This window comes from Henckelia pumila, chromosome 3 (assembly GCF_033568475.1).
Source record: "Henckelia pumila isolate YLH828 chromosome 3, ASM3356847v2, whole genome shotgun sequence".
In the NCBI taxonomy this organism is placed as follows: domain Eukaryota; kingdom Viridiplantae; phylum Streptophyta; class Magnoliopsida; order Lamiales; family Gesneriaceae; genus Henckelia; species Henckelia pumila.
In genome coordinates, this window is record NC_133122.1 from 125,308,482 (window position 1) to 125,334,999 (window position 26,518).

The 26,518-nt window shown below is 35.9% G+C and overlaps 2 protein-coding genes and 1 non-coding gene across 4 annotated transcripts; 1 reads left to right on the forward strand and 2 right to left on the reverse strand.

The window, feature by feature from the left end:
* Positions 1-799: 799 nt before the first annotated feature.
* On the reverse strand, positions 800-1,895 carry LOC140892445 (uncharacterized). The gene is made up of 3 exons (XM_073301321.1): positions 1,717-1,895; positions 1,289-1,618; positions 800-1,196 (listed from the first exon to the last, which is right to left on the reverse strand). Exons 1-3 carry the CDS (start codon positions 1,793-1,795, stop codon positions 1,054-1,056), a joined length of 552 nt encoding a protein of 183 aa, XP_073157422.1. The 5' UTR covers positions 1,796-1,895; the 3' UTR covers positions 800-1,053.
* Positions 1,896-5,191: 3,296 nt separating this feature from the next.
* LOC140892337 (uncharacterized) lies at positions 5,192-7,076 on the reverse strand. Of its 2 annotated transcripts, XR_012152806.1 has the most exons (3): positions 6,817-7,076; positions 6,428-6,716; positions 5,192-5,610 (listed from the first exon to the last, which is right to left on the reverse strand). XR_012152806.1 is itself a non-coding variant. In XM_073301188.1 (2 exons), exons 1-2 carry the CDS (start codon positions 6,890-6,892, stop codon positions 6,481-6,483), a joined length of 312 nt encoding a protein of 103 aa, XP_073157289.1. In that variant the 5' UTR covers positions 6,893-7,074; the 3' UTR covers positions 6,278-6,480. The 2 variants fall into 2 exon arrangements, 1 of the variants encoding a protein (XP_073157289.1); XM_073301188.1 differs by lacking the exon at positions 5,192-5,610 and having other exon boundaries at positions 6,278-6,716; positions 6,817-7,074.
* A 16,604-nt stretch (positions 7,077-23,680) lies between these two features.
* On the forward strand, positions 23,681-23,786 carry LOC140893643 (small nucleolar RNA R71). The gene has a single exon (XR_012153237.1). It is a non-coding gene; the product is annotated as a small nucleolar RNA R71 (small nucleolar RNA).
* The last annotated feature ends 2,732 nt before the right edge of the window (positions 23,787-26,518 follow it).

The following is a 26,518-nucleotide window of genomic DNA, read 5'->3' on the forward strand; positions in this document are numbered from 1 at the left end:
AGCTATAATCAAGAAGATTGATACATTGGTTAACCCTGCAGACATATTAACCAAAGCGGTACCTGTGAGCAAGCTCAAGCATTGGGAATGCTAAAGCTAGAATAATCTGAACTAGCTTGTTTGATGGGATCATCTCATTGAGTTAACAGTAAGCAACCATAATCAGTCAAAGGTGGATATCTGTGATGACTTGTGTTGACTTTGAGTTAAGTTGCTTTGGACGGCTAGGATCGATCCAGAGGTTAAAACTTTGATCTGATGGCCAGGACATAATCTTGGTTAGTTATGGCCGTTAGTTAGCTCAAAGTCGGTTTAAGGGGCTATAATTTGTGCATTAAAGAATTATCACGATTAAGATCTATTATCTTTCTTCCATGCTCGATCTTGTTCCCTGAAGAACTTCAAAGGGGATTTCCATCTGGAATTAAAGGATCATCTTCGAAGAGCAACTGAGGAGAGCTGGAACTTCGAAGATCATTCTTTTGTCATTCTTGGTTCTTGATTGCTATAGACAAAGACTCTGTAATTTGAGCTTGAAGTATATAGATTAGAATCGATTGTATTGAACTTGATTTGGTCGTTTACTAGTGAATTCACATGAGAAGATTCTCAGATCCTTGGATGTGGGATTGATCTCAATCCGAACCAAGTAATCTCTTGTGTTCTTGTGCTTTTATGTTTTCGTTTATACTTAGTGTTTATTGTGATTGCTGCTGCTGTGGGTGGTACTTGTTTTCTGGTGTTGTGTGCTTCAACAACTATACATTATACAGCAGAATTATATGAACTGGCCGGCATATAAAAAAAAAATTATTTATTTATGTATTTATATCATTATTAAAATCGAATTTGAATGATTGTATCACACAGAAAGAACTTGAACCAAAACCCAATCCAAAGCAAAGAATCCAAACAACTCCTTTCAAAATCCGTACAACATATATATGTATGTATATCTACTAAATAATTAGTATCCTCCGATCCGATGATATTCCTTTCTCTTCTATAAAGAATCGCGATCTCCAAAACTCCATCGGAAATCGTTCAATTCATTCAGTACAAGGCCGGGGCAGGCGCCGCAGCGAGCTCGCCTGCCACCGGACCAGGGGCGGCGCCGCCACTGCTGCTGAGAAGCTCCAACATGGCGCGGTGGGGGTTGGACCTCTGTTTCTCACACAGAGCTGGCAAATACACTCCTGAAAAATATGTAACAACGATATATAAATAACTAGTGATCGTGCATATATATATATATATATAGTTTTTGGTGATGGAAAACTTAAATCACCTTCAGCGGCGGCGAGGTTGAAGTAGAGGTCGATAATATTGGGGCAGTTCTGGTAGCATGCCGGCGAGCAGAGGTTGGCGGCGAACTCCGGGGCGAAAAAAGCATCGGAGGAGATTCCGACAAAGTCGCGGTCGACGCCGCAACCACTGACGCATTGATCGCTCTCTATGTATCCAGCCAACCTCTCCACAACCACCTCCGATGTCTTGCACGTGTAATTCAGCTGGTTCCCTTCTTCATTCCTGTACTTCTCCAGCAGACATCTCTTCCCTGATGATGCGATGGCAAAAGAACACAGGTTCTTGGGCAAATTCTCGCAAGTAACCTCGCCTGCAATCACAACCACAAACAACATATATAATCATAAAACAAATGGATCCATATATAAAAGACACATTATTAATTAAATATATGTTGTGCGTGCGTACCTAAGGTTGCTTGGAAGAAGAGAGAGCCGAGGAAGAAAAGAATCACTGGAACTTTCATGGAGGAAAAAAAAGAAGCCATTGTTGGATTAATTTTCGGTTCTTGTTTTCTTTTCCCTTTTGGAGATTTTAGATGTCAAGAGAATTAACTATCGACAGAGTGTTTGATGTTAATTATAAATGTGGAATGGGGGAGTTTGTAATTATATAGGGGTTGGTGCATGGAGAGACGGGGAATACGCGTATACATAAGATATTTTGTCCTTTTTTAAGTTATATTAATTAATAATCAAAAAAAAAATCTTTATGTAAAATAAAAAATTAAACATTTAGTTCTATATTTAGAAAAACATTACAACTAGATTTATGTATAATTATTTATATATCTATATATATCATAGATGTTACCGAGAAAAGAATTCAAAATTTTAAAGTTTATATATATAATTATTTCAATATATATATATAAAGAGTTTTACGATCTGAATATTATCTGTATCTATTTCTAAATATTACATTTTCTGAGTTTCATTTTTCGAAAATTACGATGATATCAAAATTAAACTCTGAATTTTTCAACTCGAAAATCATTAATTAATGCAACAGTATTTAAAACTAATTGGTTGCATGCATGTAAAATTTGACGAGTTCCTAGTCTCTAAATATAGGGTGGCGCTTGTCTGGTAGTAGAGGTGGAGCCCACGCGTAATTCTTGGCTACAATATTTATTATTTTTAATTAATTTCAATAATATTTTCCTACTTTGAAAATGTTATAATTTGGTAAAATTCCACTTTATTGGTTAGTATTTATGGTTGACTCCACGATATCATAGAGACGTGTGGGGATGGATGTTTTCACGTTTGAAGTTTCATACATATGGAAGCTTCGGACATAATGTTGACAAGGTCATAACTAATTAATCTAACACATTCTTGATTTTGTTTCCTCATTCTTTTTAACTCTAGACCAGTATATTTCTCTTATCATGATCTGTTATATATATATATACACGATACGTGTATATAATATATAACACATTTTATAGTGTTACTTAATTTGTAGATTGTGTTTTCGAGTAAAACCTTAGATGCGATATGTATCGTGAACATATAGGTTTGCGGCTTCATTGTCCATATAGAGATTAGAGCGAGAGATTAACGGAGAAAATTGAGATGATACATGCATGAGGGTATAAATAAGAGATCATGTGAGATTAAATGTATCAAAATGAGTTAAGTTTGTCGAATCGATCTGACAATAAATTAACAATTTTTCAATCCACTCGACTTACTGCCGAATGGCATGTGAGTTATAGCTCGGTATGCCTCAACTCTCAAAATTATACATAAATTGGTTCATTAGTCGAGTTGACCCGTCATACTTCACCTAAAGACGGATAGCAATTATGAGCTGCAGACGCACATCGCTAGCCCATTTAGGGAGTGTTTGCAATCACTAAAAAAAATGATTGTTAGCTTTTAGCTTAAAAAAATCATTTTTGTGTGTTTTTTAAACCTAGATTATGTGTTAGCTTATGCTTAACTTAATTGAAATCCAAAAGCTAGTCATGTGGTGATTATGATTCTTCAAAAGTGATTATAATAAGAAGGTCATTGTTAAAATCATTTTAATCACTTTTATCAACACACTACCCAACTTTGATTTTTAGATTTTTACATATGTTTCAAACACTCACAACTTTTGATTTTTCTTAATTTTTTTATAATATATAAATTAATCACTTTTACAAAAGCATAATTTATTGCAAACACTATCTTAAACCACTAGACGAGGAAATGAAAAAGAGCTTGCAAAAATTTTACTCTGTTTTTCTTAATTAAGAATCTCCATTAATGCTCTTTTGGTTAATTAGTCGCCTAAAATATTATTGAAGGTTAATAATTTTGCCTAGACTTTGGACCTCCTGAAATTTAAATGAATGCCATGTATGGGAGGATAATAATTTTGCCTAGACTTTAGATAGTGCAAAGTTCGCGCGTGACCATATATATTCTTTAACATTTATTAATTAACATTATATGTAAATATGAAGGTTCTAAAAAGCTTTTAGCATGTCGAAGCTGAAAAGTCAATCTTCAAGATTTTTAAGGCGCGATTACTATGATCTGAAACATAAAAAAAAAATTAAGTTAAATTATAATTATAGTTAGCTCAAAAAAATTCATGGAGTAAATAATGAATAAATATAATAAGTTCAAGTGTAATATATTAATTTTTTTGTGAGATTCTAATTCAATTTATTTTATCATTAATTTTATATCACATGTCATCGAACATAAACTAAATTAATTGGTTTAATTTAAAACATTAGCTGAAAAATTCCCCATTATGTACTGTATTCACATCATCACTAGACTTAACCATCTAATATTGTACATTTCTAACACTCACTAACAAATAAAATTGCTAATTTATGAACATTTTTGATCTTAATCAATGCTCATGTGCTAGCATAGACAAAACTCTTAATCAATTTTGATTTTTATAAAAGTTACACTCAAGCGTATTTACTATTTAATGACACATGACATCATCAAATTATATATGATCGTTTTTTTTTACCTCTTTTGGCCGAAGCGAAATGTTTTGAGAAAAATTCAAGCTAAAACGAAATTAAGCGAGATTTAATATTTTTTAAAACACTAGTAAATATACCTCTCGAATAAAATAATTGATACCATTGTAATAATCGTTGTACCGATATAGCGTCAATTTGAATAAAATTAGTTAATATCTGATAATTTAGGGAATAATGATTTTCGATTATAACAAATTTGATTTTTGGGTGGGAATCAATTAGTAATAACTAATAACCTTAAAGACCCAATTTACATTGAAAAAAAAAAAAGGTATTCTTTTCCTTGAGTTTTCTATTGATAATAAATAAAAAGTTGACCAATATGTATATCGTTTCCATGCGTAACTTTCGTTCGTCACCACCTACAAATTCATTGACCAATCTATTAGTTCCGGCCCTATATAAAAATTCAAGTATATATGACTTTTTTTTTTTTGAAAACGGTATATATATGACATTAGAAAATTGAAATTTCGCGATAAAATTTATCATAATAAGTACTCTTACATAATGAAACTTATACTGTAAATTAATTTAAAACATGCATCACTATTAAATTGTAATTCTTGCCTCCGCCAACGTTTTGAAAGGAATAATAGTGCGTACAAAATTATTATTAGAGTTGGCAATATTATCATTTATTAATTATTTTAAAATACAAAACTGGTGGTAAGATCAATTGTACTACATGTATTACATGATAGTAAAATAAGATTTGTACAACAATTCTGTTCGATCGATGAAGTATTTAGAATGAGGTTCAATAAAGATCATTTCAAACTTGTTGCACTTATGCTTCTAAAAGGAGTTCTTCTAATTGTTTAATTTTAAGGAGTCACAAGCTGGTCTCGTTCTATTACAATTAATACAGCAAAATACTGAAACAAAAATCAATATAGAAACAAAAACTCGTACAGAAAATAAAAAAACATGCAGTACATAAAGTAATATAATACAAAAATTGTCTCTGAAAGTTCGAATGATAAAAACTATTCTATGTCTCCCATTATTTGATTTCCATAAGGTATCACTATAAAACATTTATTTGTACATGCTTACACAAACCCATTTAAATAGATCTTAACTTATCTACTGAAACTCTTCGTATTCCGACACAACAATAGTACTGATTCTGTGAAAGACCCTTTCCACGTATCCAATCACTTCACAATATAATCAGATAATACTATGAGTATGAGTAATTGATGATCTTCTGCATCTTATGAACTTTGCAAGCATGCTTGTTTTTTTGAACTCCTAGTATGTGTTGGGATAAGTATTGGCATTTGACAAACCTGTTCAGTTAGACATCACATATCCAGTCCAAGTATCAACAGTACTGTGAAATCGAATTATTTAAGACATATTTCATAGGAAACAATACAATTTTGATCATTTATGTTTGTCACTTTACGATTTCGATCCTCTATATTTTAATATTTCAATTTTAGTCCTGCATGTTTCGATTTTTGGCTATTTCAATCATTTTTTATTTCAAAATGATTATGTGGTACTATACACGTCAGCTCCACATCAGCACTGTATTGGTGCTACATCAGCGCCACATAAAAAAAGACTACAATTGCCAAAAAATAAAGATAACGGATTAAAGCGCCACATTAAAAAAAACTATAATTGACAAAAAATAAAGATAACGGATTAAAACTGAAATATGAAAATATAGATAAATAAAATCACAAAGTAAAAAATATACATTACTGGAAAAAAGCAATTTTTCTTATTTAAAATATGAAGACCGTTCCAAAATCTAAAACTTTTATTAGAGAACGAGAAACTTCATTAAAGTCATCATTAATACCTATTGAAATTATAAGAGAGAGAAGAAACATGTATTTATGACAAAAATAAACTTTGAAAAAAAATTATATAAAAAAAAGTAGAGAAAGCTTAAAAAAAGAGAGATAATACAGAATACAAAAAAAGAAATACAACATATACACGAATGAAAAGCTTATTGAGCACTCATAAAATATTTATATAAATTGTTCAACGTGCCCACACATACTTCATACATCAAATTTCTGAAGATCATCAAGGCTCAAGAAACAACTAGCTCTAAATTGCTTATTTATTTATAAAGAGATAATATACCGTTTGAGTCTACGGATTCATTCGTTGTATTTTGAATGTTAAGACCGGGCCTCTTAAGGTGGTGGTACTTGTGTTCTAGGAGTTCCGACGCTGTTGACGCCGCAACCACCCACGCATTTATTGCTCTCTATATAACCAGCCAACCTCTCCACAACCACCTCCGATGTCTTGCACGTGTAGTCCAGGTTCCCTTCTTCATTCCTGTACTTCTCTAGCAGGCATCTCTTCCCCGACGACGCGATGGCGAAAGAACACAGGTTCTTGGGCAAATTCTCGCAAGTAACCTCGCCTGCAATCACAAACAACATAATCAAAAAACAAATGGATCCATAAAGAGACATTAAATATATATATATATATATATATATATGTTGTGCGAGCGTGCGTACCTAAGGTTGCTTGGAAGAAGAGAGAGCCGAGGAAGAAAAGAATCACTGGAACTTTCATGGAGGTAAAAGAAGCCATTGTTGGATTTTTCGGTGCTGTGATTTGGTTCTTGTTGTCTTTTTTCCCTTTTGATATTTTAGATTAGATAGATATCAAGAGTGTCGGCAAGCGGCATTAAATACATACTTGAAAAGTCATGGCATGTGGCAGATAAAATGGAATACACAGCAAAAAATGAATTGAATTCTCTTTGCCGTGTACACACTGCATGGGGGAGGAGCAGGTATAAATAGAGTCTCATTCTCAATAAATATTTATTGGAAAAATAAGTTTTGTATTTATTTAGAGTCGATAAATATTTCAAAAAAGTTGTATAATAAACGAATTTTATATCACAAATAAAATTTGTAAGAAATTATTTCTCGATTAATAAATAAGATGAATGAGAAATTAACTTATTAATTCGAATTTTATCGATTGAAAATATTTAGAGAACGAAATATGTGATATATTATATTATATATATACATATTATATTATACTATATAAATATATACATATTATACTATATAATATTATATTATTATATATATTATACCATAGGACTCGGCCACATATATATCACATGAAATGGTGTTTGCTTCATTCGTGAAGAATTGTGTCTTTCCATTAAAAATTTTCAACATCTATAAATAAGACCCCTTCATTTGCATTCAAAGCACACAATTTTTTCTTCTCCTCTTCTTCTCTCTTATTTAATTTTTTTGCAAATTTTTAAGTTTTTAGCGCTTAAAATCTGAATTACAAAACATAAAATCTTGGTTCAGATTTTTTAAGATTTTTGCGTTTAGATTCGATCTTTAGAATTAAATTCGAGAGTTGTTTCGAATTATAAGAAAAACACTTAGATCCAAATTTTACAAGACATAAAATCTTGGGTTTGGATTTTTAAGTTAAACGAGTAAAATTTAAATTCATAGCGTTCTAAACATTTCAAAGTTCGCGTGACTTTAAAATTTGTAGTGCTACTATTTTAAAGTCGTACTCGTTGTATCTTGAAAAACGTATTGTCAATAGTCGTAAGCATTAGGGTGGGGCAATAACGTTTTAAGAAAAAAAGTCAAATTCTTGTCTCGACTATTTTTCCATAACCATTTTTGTTCACCCGCATATACTCAATATATCCCAAGACTATTATTTTACCCAACAATCTTAAAAAGTTATTTGAATATTGGAACCAAAATGGTTTCTACAAGTACAACAACCCCTACTATTCATCATGGAGAAAATCCCGAAAAAATAAAATGGGTCTTGAGTGTTTGATTGTTAGACTGCTCATTGTATAGAACAATTGCATATAATCTAAATCAAATGTGAAATTATCTATGGATACAAGGGTTAATTTTGTTGAACCAAATGTTAGCAAAGGGATATAGTCCTGACATTAACAATGTCAAGAGGTTCGAAGTGAACTGTTATAATTGTGATAAGTCAAATCACATGGCCAAGGACTATAGACTTCCAAAGAAAAACAAACAAAATCAAGTTCACATGGTTGATGCAGATCCCGTCGCAATAGGTCATGAGAAAGACTGGGAGACATAGTTCATTATTGATGAATTCTAATGAAAAATTATTGGATAACCAAGTGAAATGGTTTATCAACTATATACAAAATATTGTATTGTTGTGAAAATGTTGTGATATTTTTTGTTTCATTCACAATGAATTTCGTAAGTTTTGTACGCTTAAAACTAGTATTTACAAGAAATAAAATCTTGAATCAAGTCTTATAAGCCTTTTGCGCTTAAAAATCATGTTGTGAATGAACACAAAAGTTCAAGTTCAATTTTGATAAGTCATCACACTTAATCTAAATTTACAAGATATAAAATCTTGAATTTAGAGTCTTGAGCTATAATGCTTAAAATTTGAAAAACTTGGAAGTTTGAACATCAATACAATAACAAGTGAAGTGATTGAATTAACATGTATTCTCAGTTTAAACCACAAAAAAATTCCTTATGAACTGTAGAAATGCAAAAAAAATTTCTAGAAATATCTTGAAAATGTGGGGGTATTTGAGAAATGAAATATTTCCATTCAATAACAAATGGATGTATATACCAAAATTGATAGATTGTCTCGTATTGAATATATCAATAATTGAAATGACAATCGAAATTGGTGAACCATTGAAATATTGTAAAGAACGACATAATACCATACAGTAATTGATCTCTAATGGCATTATCTCCATCGATTATGTAAAATCAAAAGAGAATCTCGCGGATCCACTAACGAAATGTATTGAAAGATCAAATGAATTTCCAATCGAGGGGAATGGGAATAAAACCCCAAAATTAAATCATGTAGTGGATACTCAACCTAGTTGACTGGAGATCCCAAGATCTAGGTTCAAAAGAGACAACTAAATTACAAGATTGGAGAAACACCTTGGAGAAATATCCTACCCATTCCTATGATAACAGGTGTTGTCCGCGCTAGGGGTATAAGGATATGTCTACACCTTTAATGATTCCTATGAAATACAAACCGGTATGTTATGGTATTGTGGAATACTTTCCTAAGAGATCACCTACGTAAGTGAAAAGTGTGACCGCTTCAAATATGTAAAGCACTCGCGGAACCAAGCGGTGTCCAAGGCTGAATTGGACAATATTGAGAACCAAACGAAATGTTAGAAAGGTTATTGTGTGAGCATAATTGTCTTGGTTTACACAATACGACGAATAGTCAAGGCTTCACGTCTATTAATTGCCAAGTAAATCCGATTATTTTTCACTAAGGAAGGTTCAAAGCCAAAAACTATTTATCCTGATGCAATAACTTTTCGCTAGAACGCTATTTGTCGAGTTAGCATAGTCACATGCATTAATTTTCATTCATGTGGGAGATTGTTGGAAAAATGAGTTGTGTACTCATTTAGAATTGATAAATATTTCGATGGTTCACCAATTTTGATTGTCATTTAAATTATTGATATATTCAATACGAGACAATCTACGGGGAAGGTTCACCAAGTGAACATGTAAATATTTTGATGGTTCACCAAGTGAACATGTAATCACTATTTTCAACAAATGTTATAAGTCATCGGTCAGTATGTATATTCTTATCATAATTTTTTTATTTTAATTCGTACTGTTTTTGGATACCCTATTCCGCGAGACATGTTTCAAACTTGATAGAGCAGGAGGCTCAGGGAGACCATAGTTGCAGGGTGGCTGCAGTGATGGAGATGAGTACTTTAGTTTGGTTATGTTGAGAGCTGCTGTTTTGATACATTTCGATATGGTTGTATAACTTGAGTTTTACAGATTCCTTTCCTTGAGATTGTAATTGGTTATGATTTCCGTTGTTTATTTATGATTTTGTCTTAATTAAGTTAATTGCATGTTTAAGATCTTGTTTAGTAGATGATCACGATGCGGGTCACTACACGTACGTATGAATCATTTATGGTGAAGACAAGTTGATATGAATCTTGATGTGTAAGATTAGTAAACACGATTACAATTTGAATCAAACCCTCTAATCAATAAACAAAAGACCCAAAATTTTGCCCAATCTTTGAAACAAGTAAAATTGATAGGATTTTGGATTTCCACCTTTAATCGACGGTACGATTAACAACAAAAATCACAACAATTGAAACCAAAGAAAACCTTCAGATAACTTGTATCTGACAATCTTCAGTGAGAAACAATCGACAAACGCTTCCAAGTAATTAACTGAGAAAGTTTGATTTTAAAGAGCAAAGCAAAGCTTTGAATAAAATTCTTGAAAGAATTTCAATAATTTTTGAATAAACTGAATCTGAATTATTATTAATGAAATAAACAAAAGTATTTATATTTTACAATCAAAAAAATAAAAGATAATGCAAAATATAATCTAAAGATATCATCTAGAAAGTTTCCTACTATAATTAAAAGACTCAAAATATAGAAAATAATGCCACAATATCAAAAAGTCTCGCACACACACAACATGCTGAACTGTGTGTAAAATTTGGAGGCGAGGGCGCGCGTAGATTGGCGCGGGCGCGCATGGCTCTCTGGAATGATGTGCGGGCGCGCATAGAACTCTGTCCAGAATTCTTGAAAACACTTGGTTGAGGCGCGGGCGCACGTCAGACAGGCGCGGGCACGAATGCGTCTCGGGTTGTGTTGCCTATTTTTGTATTCTCTTTGTCATTTTCTCCGCTCTCTTGACTTCTTTGGACTTCAATAACATTGTAACATCCTTCAAAGTGATCTTCAAGCATCCCAATGCCTTCTTGACAATTCACCATCAATGACTGAAGTGCATCTTTGAATTTCTTAGCTCGACCCCTCGTAACTGGTCCTCTTGGCATCTCCAACGGATCCTTAGTCACTTGATCAGCATGCGAGCCATCCATGATCGCATCATCTTTCTCTTCTTGAAAAGGATTTGTCCTCAAATCTTGATCATCACCTACATCAAATGGAGATAAATCAGAAATATTGAAAGTAGCACTGATATTATACTCACCTGGCAAATCCAATTTGTAAGCATTGTCATTGATCCGCTCCAAGACTTGGAAAGGTCCATCGCCTCTAGGTTACAACTTAAAACGCCGCTTCTCCAGAAAACGCTCCTTCTGCAAATGCAACCAAACCCAATCACAGGGTTCAAACACGACCTTCTTTTTACCTTTGTTTGATTGCTTTGTGTATTGCAAGTTCTTTTTCTCAATGTTCGCTTTCACCTTGTCATGCAAATTTCTCACAAACTCAGCCTTTGTCTTTTCATCCATATTAACCCTTTCACTCATAGGTAACGACATCAAATCCAACGGGGTCAATGGGTTAAAACCATACACGATTTCAAAAGGTGAATAATTTTTAGTAGAATGCACACTACGATTATAAGCAAATTCAATAAATGGCAAAAAATCCTCCCAATTTTTCAAGTTCATTTTAATGAAAGAACGCAACAATGTCTCTAAAGTTCTATTAACTACCTCAGTCTGTCCATCGGTTTGTGGATGACAACTAGTAGAAAACAACAACTTAGTTCCAAGTTTACACCACAGTGTTTTCCAAAAGTAACTCAAAAACCGAGTATCCCTATCAGAAACAATACTTCTAGGCATGCCATGCAATCTCACAATCTCATTAAAGAACAAATCTGCAACATGCGAAGCATCATCTGATTTGTGACATGCAATAAAATGTGCCATTTTTGAAAACCTATCAACCACAACATAAATAGAATCACTTTCCTTCTTAGACCTAGGTAATCCAAGAACAAAATCCATGGAAATATCTATCCAAGATTCGTTAGGTACTGGAAGTGGAGTATATAACCCATGTGGTTGTGATCTAGACTTTGCTTTCTTACAAGTCACACACCGCTCACACATTTGCTCAACATCATGCTTCATATGCGGCCAATAAAAATGTTCATGCAAAATTTGATATGTCTTAGCCACACCAAAATGCCCCATTAAACCACCACTATGTGATTCTCTAACAAGTAACTCCCTAATTGAAGACTTAGGAATGCACAATTTATCCTCTTTAAACAAATAGCCATCATGCAAGTAATATTTATCATTTGGACCACACATACATGACACATAAATCTCACCAAAATCAACATCACTCACATACAACTCTTTCACATGCTCAAACCCCAAAAATTTAGAATCTAAAGTAGTTAAGAGCACGTACCTTTGTGACAATGCATCCGCCACTACATTCTCCTTACCTTGCTTGTACTTGATTACATAAGAAAAAGTTTCTACGAACGCTACCCATTTGGCATGTCTTTTATTCAACTTTTGTTGTCCCTTGAGATGCTTCAAGGACTCATGATCCGTATGAATCACGAACTCTTTTGGCCTCAAGTAATGCTGTCATGTCTCGAGTACCCTCACCAACGCATAAAACTCCTTATCGTAGGTAGGATAATTCGAAGACGATCCACTCAATTTCTCGCTGAAGTACGCCACTGGCTTTCCCCCTTTCATCAAAACGCCTCCAATCTCTACACCTGATGCATCACATTATATTTAAAACATATTAGTAAAGTCAGGTAAAACAAGTAAAGGAGCATTAATCAACTTTTTCTTAATGATATTAAAAGACTTCTCTTGTTCCTCGCCCCAATGGAATGGAATGTTTTTCTTGATAACCGCAGTCATAGGCGCTGCCAATGTGCTAAAATCCTTCACGAATCTCCTGTAAAAACTCGCAAGACCATGAAAACTCCGAATTTGACCAATCGATATAGGTGTCGGCCAATCTCGAATGGCACTTACCTTCTCTTCATCAACCCTCACACCTTGTGCACTCACAACAAATCCAAGAAACACGAGTTTGTTTGTATAAAACACACATTTCTTTAGGTTATCATATAAATGTTGAGCACGCAAGGTGATTAAAACAACTCTCAAGTGTTCCACATGATCATCTAAGTTTTTGCTATATACCAATATATCATCAAAATAGACAACCACAAACTTCCCAATATATGCACGCAAAACATGATTCATTAAACGCATGAAAGTACTAGGTGCATTAGTCAAACCAAAAGGCATAACCATCCATTCATACAACTCATACTTTGTTTTAAATGCAGTTTTCCACTCGTCTCCCTCTCTCATCCTAATTTGATGATAACCACTTTTAAGATCAATCTTGCTAAACACACAAGCACCATGCAATTCATCTGACATATCATCAAGTCTAGGAATAGGATGTCTATACTTAATGGTAATGTTATTTATAGCTCTACAATCAACACACATACGCCAAGATCCATCATTTTTAGGTACTAACAATACAGGTACAGCACATGGTGACATCGACTCACACACAAAACCTTTATCTAAAAGCTCACTTACCTGTCGTTGCAACTCTTTAGTTTCCTCCGGATTGCTCCTATAAGTTGGACGATTCGGCAATGCACTCCCTGGTACCAAATCAATTTGGTGTTCAATTCGTCTCAAAGGTGGTAATCCTTGAGGTAGTTCCTCCGAAAATAAATTGTTGTGAAAAATACTCGCAAGCATACGAGTGTCAAGTTTTAGTAAAGTGAAAGAGAGAGTGTCGATCCCACAGGGAGTAATTTAAAAATATTCAATACTTGTAATTAAAATAGTCTTGATTTTATCTAGAAAATTGAACTTTAGAAGATTTATGACAAATTAAATAAATAAAGAAGATTGAAAAGCGCGCACAAACACAATCCTTAAGAGATTAACAATCAGAGAAAAATAGTCTAGAAGTTTGATTTCACCTGGTCTCAACAATATTCAATCCGAATCAATCTATTTTCATGAATTCCTTTCAATTAATAACCAAGAATACATAAATTATACTATTTCCCTCTCCCGAGTATCAAATAGCATGTATCAATTATAGAACGATTCCAATATTCCTATTAAAAATCTACTTGTAATGATATGTGTAAAACAATGTTTTTTTTAGGCTCTATTAAAGCTATAAGCTCTCCCGAGTCATATAAAGAATTAACAGTGCAAATTCTATTGATCCTATTCTAAATCCCCTCTCCCGAGTGCCGGATTCTGAATAAATATAACAAATAAATTTATGGCCAGTAAATTGAAAAGACTTTCAAAACTAGAATCACAATTAATTTAGAAGAACTCAATTCATTAAAATCAACAATTCATAAATATGTCTTGACCAGGCTACATCGACCTCTAGACTTAAAGAGTTTAGTTCATAATAAAATTTATAGCAACATAAATCATGTTCAGAAATTCAAACATAATTCAACTCAAAAGAAATAAATAAAATAAAGATACAAAGTCGTCGTCTTTCTTCCGTGTCTGGTCGAAAAGTCTTCGTCTTTGTTTCAAATAACTTCAAATCTCGATCGAAACTTACACGAATTTTCTCTCAAGATTTTTTCTGTGTTTTTGGCGGCTCCCCTTTCCATTAGGTCTGAAAAACCCTTAAATACGCCCCTAAGATTCATCCAAACACATTCCAAAAGTATCCCAAAAATTTCCAAAATTAAACACAGCATTCGTCACACAGACAACGATGCGCGGGCGCTCCACACCAGGCGCGGGCGCGCATGGAACACTGTCTCAAAAACTTCACTCATCGACTTCACGCACGGGCGTGCGAGAGTCATGCGCGGGCGCGCATGACACTCTGTAAAAATTCCACAACCCTGTTCAATTGACGCGCGGGCGCGCCACACCAGGCGCGGGCGCACATGACCTTCTGCCCTGTCTTCATCTACTCTTCAAAATATGAACCATCTTCGCTTGCTTCGCTCTGTTCTTGACTCTTTTGGTTCCATTCATCATTAATTCATTTTTTCCTGTCATCTAACAAAAACAACAACTTCTTCCACATAATTCCGCTCGAAACCCAGCAATTATCCAATAATATCAACACAATTTAAGTGGACAAAATGCACTTATCAAATTCCCCCAGACTTAAATGTTTGCTAGTCCCGAGCAAAACCAATCAAGACTCAAGCACAAAACACTAACTATTCCACTCAACAAATCAAGACCAACCAAGAATTACTAGGAAACAATGGCCTTAGCAAAATATTCAAAAAATTTCATCCAATCATATCAAACTATCACTTTTTAATTTTCAACAAACACATGCTAGTGAACCTCCAAAACTTACAAATCCCGCAACTCACGTTCAAAATACTCTTATCCAAATCAATTTACACATTCATAGATCATGAGGACTTTCAAAGGTAAATGGATCATACAACAGGTTAGATACCTTTGAAAAACACACAAAAATCAGGTTATTTCACAAAAGAAACGTTTGCGCGTGTTTCGATAAAAATTTCATATTCATTAAGAATGGCAATCAATCATCCATAGGCTAAATTCTCGCAACCCTTCTCCACTAGTATATTGGGCAACTGAGACTCGGTCAATAGAACTTAATTAGCTTATAATGTAAGGCCTGGCTCATGGCTGCAAATAAAGGATAAGAATTCAAAATAAGGAGTAATTCATAATTATGCTCAAACTCTAATTTCAACTCCTTTTTCATCCACACTTTCATACTTATTTCTTCACTTCATTCTTTCAACTTTCATCTTTTTTTTTTCTTTGTACTACCTCTTTTCATTTTTTCTTTTCAATTCACCATCACACCATTCCATTGTTTCAAAAATATCAACTAGGAGCATATAACATTTTAGAATTCAAATTACTACCTTAAGGGTAGGAAATAGTGTTTAGGCTATTCAGGTAGTTAATGTAGGACCTTGAAATAATGACAAATGGGGGTTTATCACACGTTTACACGCATGCCATTCGATTTTCAATAAAGCTCAAATAAGGTACTAGGGATAACATGCATTACAAGGTAGCTTGAAAGGCTCAAACAAATTCAGAAAAAATGCCTAAATCATCCCTAATCTCAGTATTGCCCGTATTGCGCCTCAAAGGGTGTCCGAACTAGTCCTAGACAATCTCAATTCACAAGTAAATCATACAAATTTTAACCAGTGCAGAAAAGAATCAATCATCAACAGGAAACGATGATTTCAAACACGACTCAGATCATGTACCTAAAGTACTCGTGTATATCTTGTGAAGGCTCGAAGGGCAACTAAGGATAAAATAATGTCAATAAAGATCAGGCCCAAAGATCCAAAAAATTGCCTCATTCATTTCTATGTTTGTATGTTTCAACTCAGATTTAAGCACAATCACAGAATATGTAGGGATTCATTCATCTCATTAGTTCACTCATAAAACTTCTTTTAGTTCAATCATGGAGTTTAGCTAAAAATAATCTTTTGCATCATTGGCCAATGTCTTTTCATTTCTTTCATGGTTTCTTGAATTTACTCACATTCACTCAACAATTCACCCTTTCACAACCTCACAAATTCATCCCAACACCACACAACACAGGAGACTAAACACAATAAACAAAAACAAACAAAAACAAAACACAAAAAGGAATAAAAAAAACTCAGGAACAATTTCAGCAATTTTGAATCACAAAGCAAAATCCCCCCAAACTTGGTACAATCAGTGTCCTCAATGATTTAAACAAGAAAGAAATAGGACATGTACCTCAAACGAAGATCGTCAGTGGTCGTCGCTGTCATCACTCATATCGTCACTATCAACAGCAGGTCCCGGGTTTGAAGTACCAAAGGCAGGTGGCCACTGAGGATAAGGGGGAAAAGGATGAGCCGAGCTCGCCGCTTGAGGAAATTGGTGGCTCAATGCACCAGTGAATCCCATCATGTAATCTATGAAAACGTCATGTCTTTGATGAAGGTGATGGAATTCTTGACGATGTTGGCGCAGATCCTCCTCAAGAGATGTCACACGCGCTTCCAAAGATGGTGATGCTTGAGTCTGTGAGGCAGAAGCTCTACTAGCCGCTGCGGTAGCATTGAACGCTCGTCGGGCAGCACGTTCTCTCTGTTCGCTAGCTGATGGATGGCACGTGGAAGAACCCCCATCGGGTATCAGGGCTGTGGGCTTCAATAACTCTTCAGTAGGGCTCCAATCTACACCCACTGCTTCGCATAAATCCGTAATAATAGATGGCAAAGCTAGGCCCCCCCTCGAACGACCAGTGAAGACGTTCTGAATGGTCTCTTGACAAATTCGGCCTAAATCCATAGACATGCCCTCTACAATGCAATATACTAGAATTGCCCTCTCCCTTGTGACCTCATGATCATGGTCAGTTGGTTTTAGTTTAGCGCAAACCAGAGCATACCACCTCTTGGCATCCCTTTTCAAATCAATCTTCCTCAATTTGGATGGTTTCAAATCACTTCCCAGCCTCCATACAGCGCCCTCGACACAGATAGACTGGATAATAGCATCATAATCAATATCCCCAGTTCGATATGCCACATACTCATCATTGTCTATTGGCGGGATAAGAAATAGAGTGTTAATTGCAACCGAATCAAACGGCACCATGTGTCCTCGCACTAATACTTTGAAGTCAACGTGTTTCACCTTCAGATTGGCATAGAACTCTCGCACCAATGAAATAACAGCTTCTTGAGGCTGCTTAACAAATTTAAGCCACTGACGCTGTAGCACCTCATCCCCAACATTACACCGTATGATGCCATTCGGCTCAAAACCAATTGTGGTATCAAATCTTCTTTCAGGCAAAATATTTTTGGATAGCAACGCTTGATAGTTCTCCTCGGCCTGTTTATTCCAAAAACGATGATCATCGAAATTCAGAGCCGAAGAAGAGGATTCGCCCAACTTTGTTTTCTTCTTTGGAGCCATAAATCAAACACTTGGAAGGCACAATACTATTGCAATTCAACAAGAACAAATCAACAATCTTGACACCCCTAAACTATCAATTCAACTTTCTCGTCAACGTGAAACGAGCATCAACAAAACTAATGAAAAATACCCCAACTCGTAGACAAATCAATGCTACAATCTCCACTATTTCAATAACCCCATAAACAGAACCGTGCACACTCGTGATCAAAAAAACTTACCACCTTCGCCAGATGAAACTCCGCACAACCCAGAAAATAGAAATTTGGACTGAGCTCTGTGTTACGCCCTCGAACGAAGAACAATTAGATAGGATGAAGAATTTAGAAAGCAAGGAGAAAGGATGGATGGAAGAACAATAGTGTAGAGAGAAAAAGGAAAATAAAAACAATATAGGAATAGATCTAGTGTAATCGGCACTATGGAGAGAAACAATGGAGAGAAGAAAAGGAAATAGAGGGTAAAATTAGAAGAGAGAATGAGATTAGAAGGAAAGGAATCGGGTTATATTTGCAGACGAGGCGGGCGCGCGTAAGACAAGGCGGGCGCGCATAGCCCACTGCTCCTTATTTTTTTTTTTTCGTAAATCGACGCGCGGGCGCACCACAATGACAGGCGCCCGCGCATAGCACTCTGTAAAATTTCACTTGTTTTCATAATTGTCAGGCGCGGGCACGCCAAAAGTGAGGCGGGCGCGCATAACCATCTGGACGAAGACTCCGCATATTGAATTGTTCACGCGCGGGCGTGCCACACTAGGCGCAGGCACGCATAACCTTCTGAAAATGGTTCTTGAGAAGAATTAAAAGGGAGAAAAATAAATAAAAACCGAGAAAATGACAAAATTCAATGCAAAAACCGAAAAAACAAAAAATTAAAACAAAAAGATCAAATGGGTTGCCTCCCATTTAGCGCTTGTTTTATAGTCCTCAGCCGGACTTTCACCAGTTTTAAGCTGGGTCTGTGAGGAGAGTACTCTCAGTACTTCATACTTCAGTACCATAATAATGTTTCACCCTTTGCCCGTTCACTTTGAATATTCTTCCATCTGTACATCGCAGCTCAATTGCACCGTGCGGATATACCTTCTCCACCATAAATGGTCCAGACCATCTGGACTTCAATTTTCCTGGAAACAATTTTAGACGGGAGTTAAATAACAATACTTTCTGACCTGGTTCGAATTCGCGAGGTACAATGTTTTTGTCATGCCACTTCTTCGTTTGCTCCTTGTAGATTTTGGCATTCTCATAAGCGTCATTTCTAAACTCGTCCAATTCTGGCAACTGTAATTTACGTAACTCCCCCGATGCTTCGATATCCATATTCAGCTTCTTGACCGCCCAAAATGCTTTATGCTCTAACTCCAAAGGAAAATGACATGCCTTACCAAACACCAACCTATATGGTGACATCCCAATTGGTGTTTTAAATGTAGTGCGGTATGCCCATAATGCGTCATCCAGCTTGATTGCCCAATCTTTTCTATTCGTCTTCACCGTCTTCTCCAATACTTGCTTGATTTCTCGGTTAGAAATTTCCGCTTGACCATTGGTTTGCGGATGATATGCACACGCCACCTTATGCCTGACACCATACTTAGTGAGCAAGGTATTAAAAATTTTATTACAAAAGTGCGTACCTTCGTCACTGATTATTGCTCGTGGTGTTCCAAACCGTGTAAAAATGCTCTTCTGCAAAAATTTGACTACAACACGAGCATCATTAGTAGAGGTGGCAATTGCTTCCACCCATTTCGACACATAATCCACTGCCAATAGGATATAAGTGTATCCAAAAGAAGGGGGAAAAAGACCCATAAAATCAATACCCCACACATCAATAATTCCACTTCTAAAATGCTTGTGAGGGGTAATTCATGCCTTCTAGAAATATTTCCCGTTCTCTGGCACTTATCACATGATTTCACTAAGGTATAACTATCTTTAAATAACGTAGGCCAATAAAAACCAGATTGTAATACCTTAGCGGCAGTTCGGGTGGCTCCAAAATGTCCTCCATAGGGAGAGGAATGGCATTGATCCAAAATTTCAGCTGCCTCTTGCCCCGCCACACATCGTCTAATCACTTGATTAGCACAACGTTTGAAAACATAGGGATCATCCCACAAGTAGAACTTAACGTCATAGAAAAATTTATTTTTCTGATGTCGGTTCAACTCTGGAGGCATAGCACCACAAGACAAAAAATTCGCAATATCAGCAAACCATGGGATATAGGAACTTACCTCAAAGATCTGTTCATCTGGAAACAGTTCCTTTATGTTCTCTTCCTCTTTAACGTCTTCTAGTTCCAATCTCGACAAGTGATCTGCAACTTGATTTTCACTCCCCTTCTTGTCTTTGATCTCAAAATCAAACTCTTGTAGAAGTAGAATCCACCTTATCAAGCATGGCTTAGCGTCCTTTTTGGCAAACAAGTAGCGAATCGCTGCATGGTCAGTATAAACAACTACTTTAGTACCAATTAAATATGGACGAAATTTATCAAAAGCAAAAACTACTGCAAGCATCTCTTTTTCTGTAGTAGTGTAGTTTTGCTGGGCGGCATCCATGGTGCGACTGGCATAATATATGGCTCTGAACATCTTATCTCTCCTCTGGCCTAATACAGCGCCTACTTCGTAGTCACTAGCATCGCACATAAGCTCAAAGGGCTCCTTCCAATCCGGCACAATCATGATGGGTGCTGTGGTCAACGCCGTCTTGATCTTTTCAAAGGCCTGCAAACAATCATCATCAAAAATGAATGTAGAATCTTTTTCAAGTAAATTACACAGGGGTTTTGTGATTTTAGAAAAATCCTTGATGAAACGCCGATAAAACCCTGCATGGCCTAAAAAGCTTCTGATGCCCTTGATATTCTTTGGAGGTGGAATCTTCTCAATTGCAACCACTTTGGCGCGATCCACCTCTAATCAATTGGATGACACTTTATGTCCAAGGACAATGCCCTCTTGAACCATAAAGTGACATTTTTCCCAATTTAGCACTAGATTCTTTTCCTGGCACCTCTGCAAAACAAGAGACAGATTATGCAAGCAATGATCAAAATAGGTACTAAATACAGAAAAGTCATCCATAAAAACTTCCATCACGTCCTCCACCATATCTGCAAAAATCTCCATCATACACCGCTGAAAAGTTGCAGGTGCATTACACAGTCCAAACGGCATCCTTCTGAAAGAAAACGTGCCATAGGGACACGTAAAAGTAGTCTTCTCCTGATCCTCTGGCACGATAGTGATTTGATTATAACCTGAATACCCATCTAAGAAGCAGTAATAGCAATAACCAGCAAGTCTGTCAAGCATTTGATCAATGAAAGGAAGTGGAAAATGATCCTTACGAGTAGCTTTGTTCAACTTCCTATAATCTATACAAACTCGTCAGCCAGTTACTGTACGTGTGGATATTAACTCATTATTTTCGTTTTTAACCACAGTAATCCCACCCTTCTTAGGCATCACTTGAACAGGAGATACCCAACTACTGTCAGAAATAGCATAAATCACTCCCGCATTCAACAGTTTTAACACTTCTTTCTTAACTAATTCTTTCATAGCGGGATTCAACCGCCTCTGATGATCAACATAAGGGGTGTAAGACTCTTCCATCAAAATTTTATGCATGCAAATTGTTGGACTAATACTCTTAATGTCAGAAATTGACCATCCTAACGCAGTTTTAAAATTTCTCAGAACTCTCAACAACTTATCTTTTTCTACAGCAGACAGATGAGCAGATATAATAACAGGATAAGTAGAGTTTTCACCAAGGAATGCATAACATAAATGCGCAGGAAATTATTTCAAATCATGAGTTTCAGTGGATACCTCTGATGCACTATTCTCCAAAGCTTCAGATTCCTTAGGACTTACCATCTTTTCTTTTGGAGCGCTGTCAAGGATTGCTTTTTGCTCATTTAACTCCCAATCTTCTTCCTTATCAACCACCTCATCCGCCACCAAACATCTTTCGAGTGGATCGGTAATTCCTGCATATGAAAAGGAATTATGAGAATCAACAATTTCAATACTTTTACATGTACTTACCTCGTTTGGTCCCCTCATGGTGTGATAGATATTAAAAATTACTGCTTCACCACCAACTCAAAGTGTGAGCTCTCCTTTATGGACATCGATCAGTGCTCGTGCAGTAGCTAGAAAAGGTCGTCCAAAGATCAAAGGAGTTTCTTCATCTTCATCCATGTCTAAAATTACAAAATCTGCTGGAAAGATGAACTTTTCGACCTTCACCAAAACATCCTCCACAATACCTCGAGGATATGTGATACTCCGATCAGCCAGCTTTAAAGTGATGGTGGTTGATCTGACTTCTCCAAGCTCCAAAGTCCTGTATACAGAAAAAGGCATCAAATTAATACTTGCTCCTAAATCACATAAAGCTCGATTAACTTTAGAACCACCAATAAAACAAGGGATAGTAAAACTCCCTGGATTTTTAAGCTTTTGTGGCAACTTTTTCTGCAGGATTGCACTACAATCTTCTGCCAGATTCACCACTTCATTGTCTTGCAATCTCCTCTTCTTGGACATTACATCTTTGATGAACTTTGCATAGTTAGGCATTTGTTCCAAGGCATCTGCAAATGGAATATTGATGTGTATCTTCTTGAAGATGTCTAGAAACTTGGAAAATTGCTCATCAAGTGCCTTCTTCTTAAACCGCTGTGGGTATGGAAGCTCTGGCTTATACATCGGTTTAGATTCAGATTCCTTCTTAGGCTCTTCAACCACAATTTCTTCAGGCACTGGTTCTTCTACTTCTTTTGCTCTGCTCTTCTCTTCAGCTTCTAACTTCTTCCCACTTCTTAACTCAACTGCTTTGCATTGTTTTTTTGGATTCACTTCAGTATTTCTAGGAAATTGTCCTCTGTTTTGATCCTTCAAAGCATGTGCAAGCTGTCCAATCTGTGTCTCCATGGATTTCATCATAGCTCCCAAACTGCACATGTGTGTCTCCATGCTGTCCATTCGAGTTTCAGTCCTCGACATCCTCTTGTTAGATTCAGTCACAAATTTAGACACAACATCCTCCAAAGATTATTTCCCTTCACCTTGATTTGTATTGAATCCCGGAGGGGGTTTCAACACATTTTTGTTGTTGGCATAGGAAAAGTTTTCATGGTTACGTAAGCCAGGATGATAAGCATTAGGTGGAGGGTTACCTCGATAATTCCCGTAACCTCTGGGATTGATGTATTGAGCTTCTTCAGGAGGATGAGATTATTCTATGGCAACCGACACACCTGCAGGTTCTGGGATATTTACCTTGTTCAGAGAAGCAACTTGTGTACTCAATGCAGATAGCTGTGCAGTGATGGATGTAAGAGGATCCACACTGTACACTCCTTTCTTGACTCCCATACGTTCAGACGGCCATTGATAACTATTGATAGTCATCTGTTCCAGAATATCATAAGCATGAATGGGATCCTTGGTAAATATGGTACCTCCAGCAGCAGAGTCCACAAACATTCTTGTAGGCGTATTCAGTCCATTGTAGAAAAACTCTATTTCTTCCCAATCTGCAAAATTATGATTAGGACAACGCCTTAATAAATCTTTGTACCTTTCCCATGCCTCATATAGCTGTTCTGAATCATGCTATTGAAAGGTACTGATCTCAATCTTCAGCTGGGTTGCTTTTGATGGTGGAAAAAACTTTTCCAAAAATTTCACTGCCATGCCCTCCCAAGTTGTTATGCTTCCTAGTGGCAATGACTGCAGCCAACTCCATGCCTTGTCCCTAAGAGAAAAAGGAAACAAACGTAAGCGTATTATATCCTCAGAAACACCATTTATTTTTACTGTATCAGTAATCTCAAGAAAGGTGCGCAAGTGTAAATGAGGATCAGCTGTGACAGCTCCATTGAATTGGTTCTACTGAACCATGTTGATTAAGGCCGGCTTCAATTCAAAGTTGTTGGCATTTATTGTCCCTCGAGCGATTCCAGAATAGTGGGTCTGGATCGTCGGCCTGAAGTGATTTCTAATCGGCACCAAGGGAGGTTGTTGTGCTTCTTCTTCAGCCATTCTTGCAATTTCTTCTATTCTAGCTCTTCTTAAAGCTCGTGCAGTACGCTCAATTTCTGGATCAAATAGCAAAGAGTTTGCACTTTGTGATCGTCGCATAGACTGCAATTAAAAATAAGAAGAAATTAATTAGTAATTAAAATAAAATAAAATAAAAGCTCTAAATTAAAACTTAGACTAATTGGTAACAAGACTAAACAAAATCAAAAATTACTCCCCGGCAACGGCGCCAAAAACTTGTTGTGAAAAATACTCGCAAGCGTACGAGTGTCAAGTTTTAGTAATGTGAAAGAGAGAGTGTCGATCCTACATGGAGTAATTTGAAAATATTCAATACTTGTAATTAAAATAGTCTTAATTTTATCTAGAAAATCGAACTTTAGAAGATTTATGACAAATTAAATAAATAAAGAAGATTGAAAAGCGCGCACAAACACAATCCTTAAGAGATTAACAATCAGAGAAATATAGTCTAGAGGTTTGATTTCACCTGGTCTCAACAATATTCAATCCGAATTAATCTATTTTCATGAATTCCTTTCAATTAATAACCAAGAACACATAAATTATACTATTTCCCTCTCCTGAGTATCAAATAGCATGTATCAATTACAGATCGATTCCAATATCCCTATTAAAAATCTACCTGTAATGATATGTGTCAAACAATGTTTTTTTTAGGCTCTATTAAAGCTATAATCTCTCCCGAGTCATATAAACAATTAACAGTGCAAATTCTATTGATCCTATTCTAAATCCCCTCTCCCGAGTGCCGGATTCTGAATAAATATAACAAATCAATTTATGGCCAGTAAATTGAAAAGGCTTTCAAAACTAGAATCACAATTAATTTAGAAGAACTCAATTCATTAAAATCAACAATTCATAAATATGTCTTGACCAGGCTACATCGACCTCTAGACTTAAAGAGTTTAGTTCATAATAAAATTTATAGCAACATAAATCATGTTCACAAATTCAAACATAATTCAACTCAAAAGAAATAAATAAAATAAAGATACAAAGCCGTCGTCTTTCTTCCGTGTCCGGTCAAAAAGTCTTCGTCTTTGTTTCAAACAACTTCAAATCTCGATCGAAACTTACACGAATTTTCTCTCAAGATTTTTTCTGTGTTTTTGGCGGCTCCCCTTTCCATTAGGTCTGAAAAACCCTTAAATACGCCCCTAAGATTCGTCCAAACACATTCCAAAAGTATCCCAAAAATTTCCAAAATTAAACACAGCATTCGTCACACAGACAACGACGCGCGGGCGCACCACACCAGGCGCGGGCGCGCATGGAACACTGTCTCAAAAACTTCACTCATCGACTTCATGTGCGGGCGCGGGAGAGTCATGCGCGGGCGCGGGCGTGCATGACCTTCTGCCCTGTCTTCATCTACTCTTCAAAATATGAACCATCTTCGCTTGCTTCGTTCTGTTCTTGACTCTTTTGGTTCCGTTCATCATTAATTTATTGTTTCCTGTCATCTAAAAAAAACAACAACTTCTTCCACGTAATTCCGCTCGAAACCCAGCAATTATCCAATAATATCAACACAATTTAAGTGCACAAAATGCACTTATCATAAATCATCGAATTCCTGCAATAGAGAAACAACAACGCTCGGAAGATCTCCGGCTATATCACTTGTGTTAAGGAGTACCTCCTTATAAATCATCAACACAAGTGGAATTTGAGAATTCATAACATCTCTCAACTCACTCTTTTGGGCTATTTTTTTTCAGCCTCTTTTCGCTCAAATTTTTTTTCATCTTTTTTTTCATCATTCTTTTTTTCTAAGGTCATCTAACTATTTTGTTCACTCTTTTTTTCGGCATCTTCCCTATTTTTCTTTTTCATTTGATCCTCCAATACTTGCTTTGGAGTCATAGGCAACAATACAATGGACTCTTTTTTCATTACAAACGAATATTTATTTTTAAAGCCATCATGAACCACTCTCCTATCAAACTGTCATGGTCTACCCAATAAAATGTGACACGTTTGCATAGGGACCACATCACACAAGACCTCATCAACATATTTGCCAATAGTAAATGGCACCACAACTCGCCTATTAACTCTCACCTCCGCACAGTCATTAAACCATTGCAATCTATATGGTTGAGGATGCTTCAAAAGAGATAACCCCAATTTTTCCACTAGTTCACAACTAGCTACATTGGTGAAACTACCCCCATCAATGATAAGACTGCATACTTTTCCCTTTACAAAACAACGAGTATGGAAAAGATTTTCTCTCTGGCTCTCTCCCTCTTCTCTAGGTTGTGCATGTAAAGCTCTCCTGCTCACCAATAAATCACAAACAACA

Bases quoted from the DNA above. Each gene is read 5' to 3' on its own strand.
- LOC140892337 (XM_073301188.1), bottom strand. From the start codon at position 6,892: ATGGCTTCTTTTACCTCCATGAAAGTTCCAGTGATTCTTTTCTTCCTC. The intron at 6,717-6,816 runs GTACGCACGCTC...TTGTGATTGCAG, and splicing joins CTTCTTCCAAGCAACCTTAG to GCGAGGTTACTTGCGAGAAT.
- LOC140892445 (XM_073301321.1), bottom strand. From the start codon at position 1,795: ATGGCTTCTTTTTTTTCCTCCATGAAAGTTCCAGTGATTCTTTTCTTC. The intron at 1,619-1,716 runs GTACGCACGCAC...TTGTGATTGCAG, and splicing joins CTTCTTCCAAGCAACCTTAG to GCGAGGTTACTTGCGAGAAT. The intron at 1,197-1,288 runs GTGATTTAAGTT...CATATTTTTCAG, and splicing joins CAACCTCGCCGCCGCTGAAG to GAGTGTATTTGCCAGCTCTG.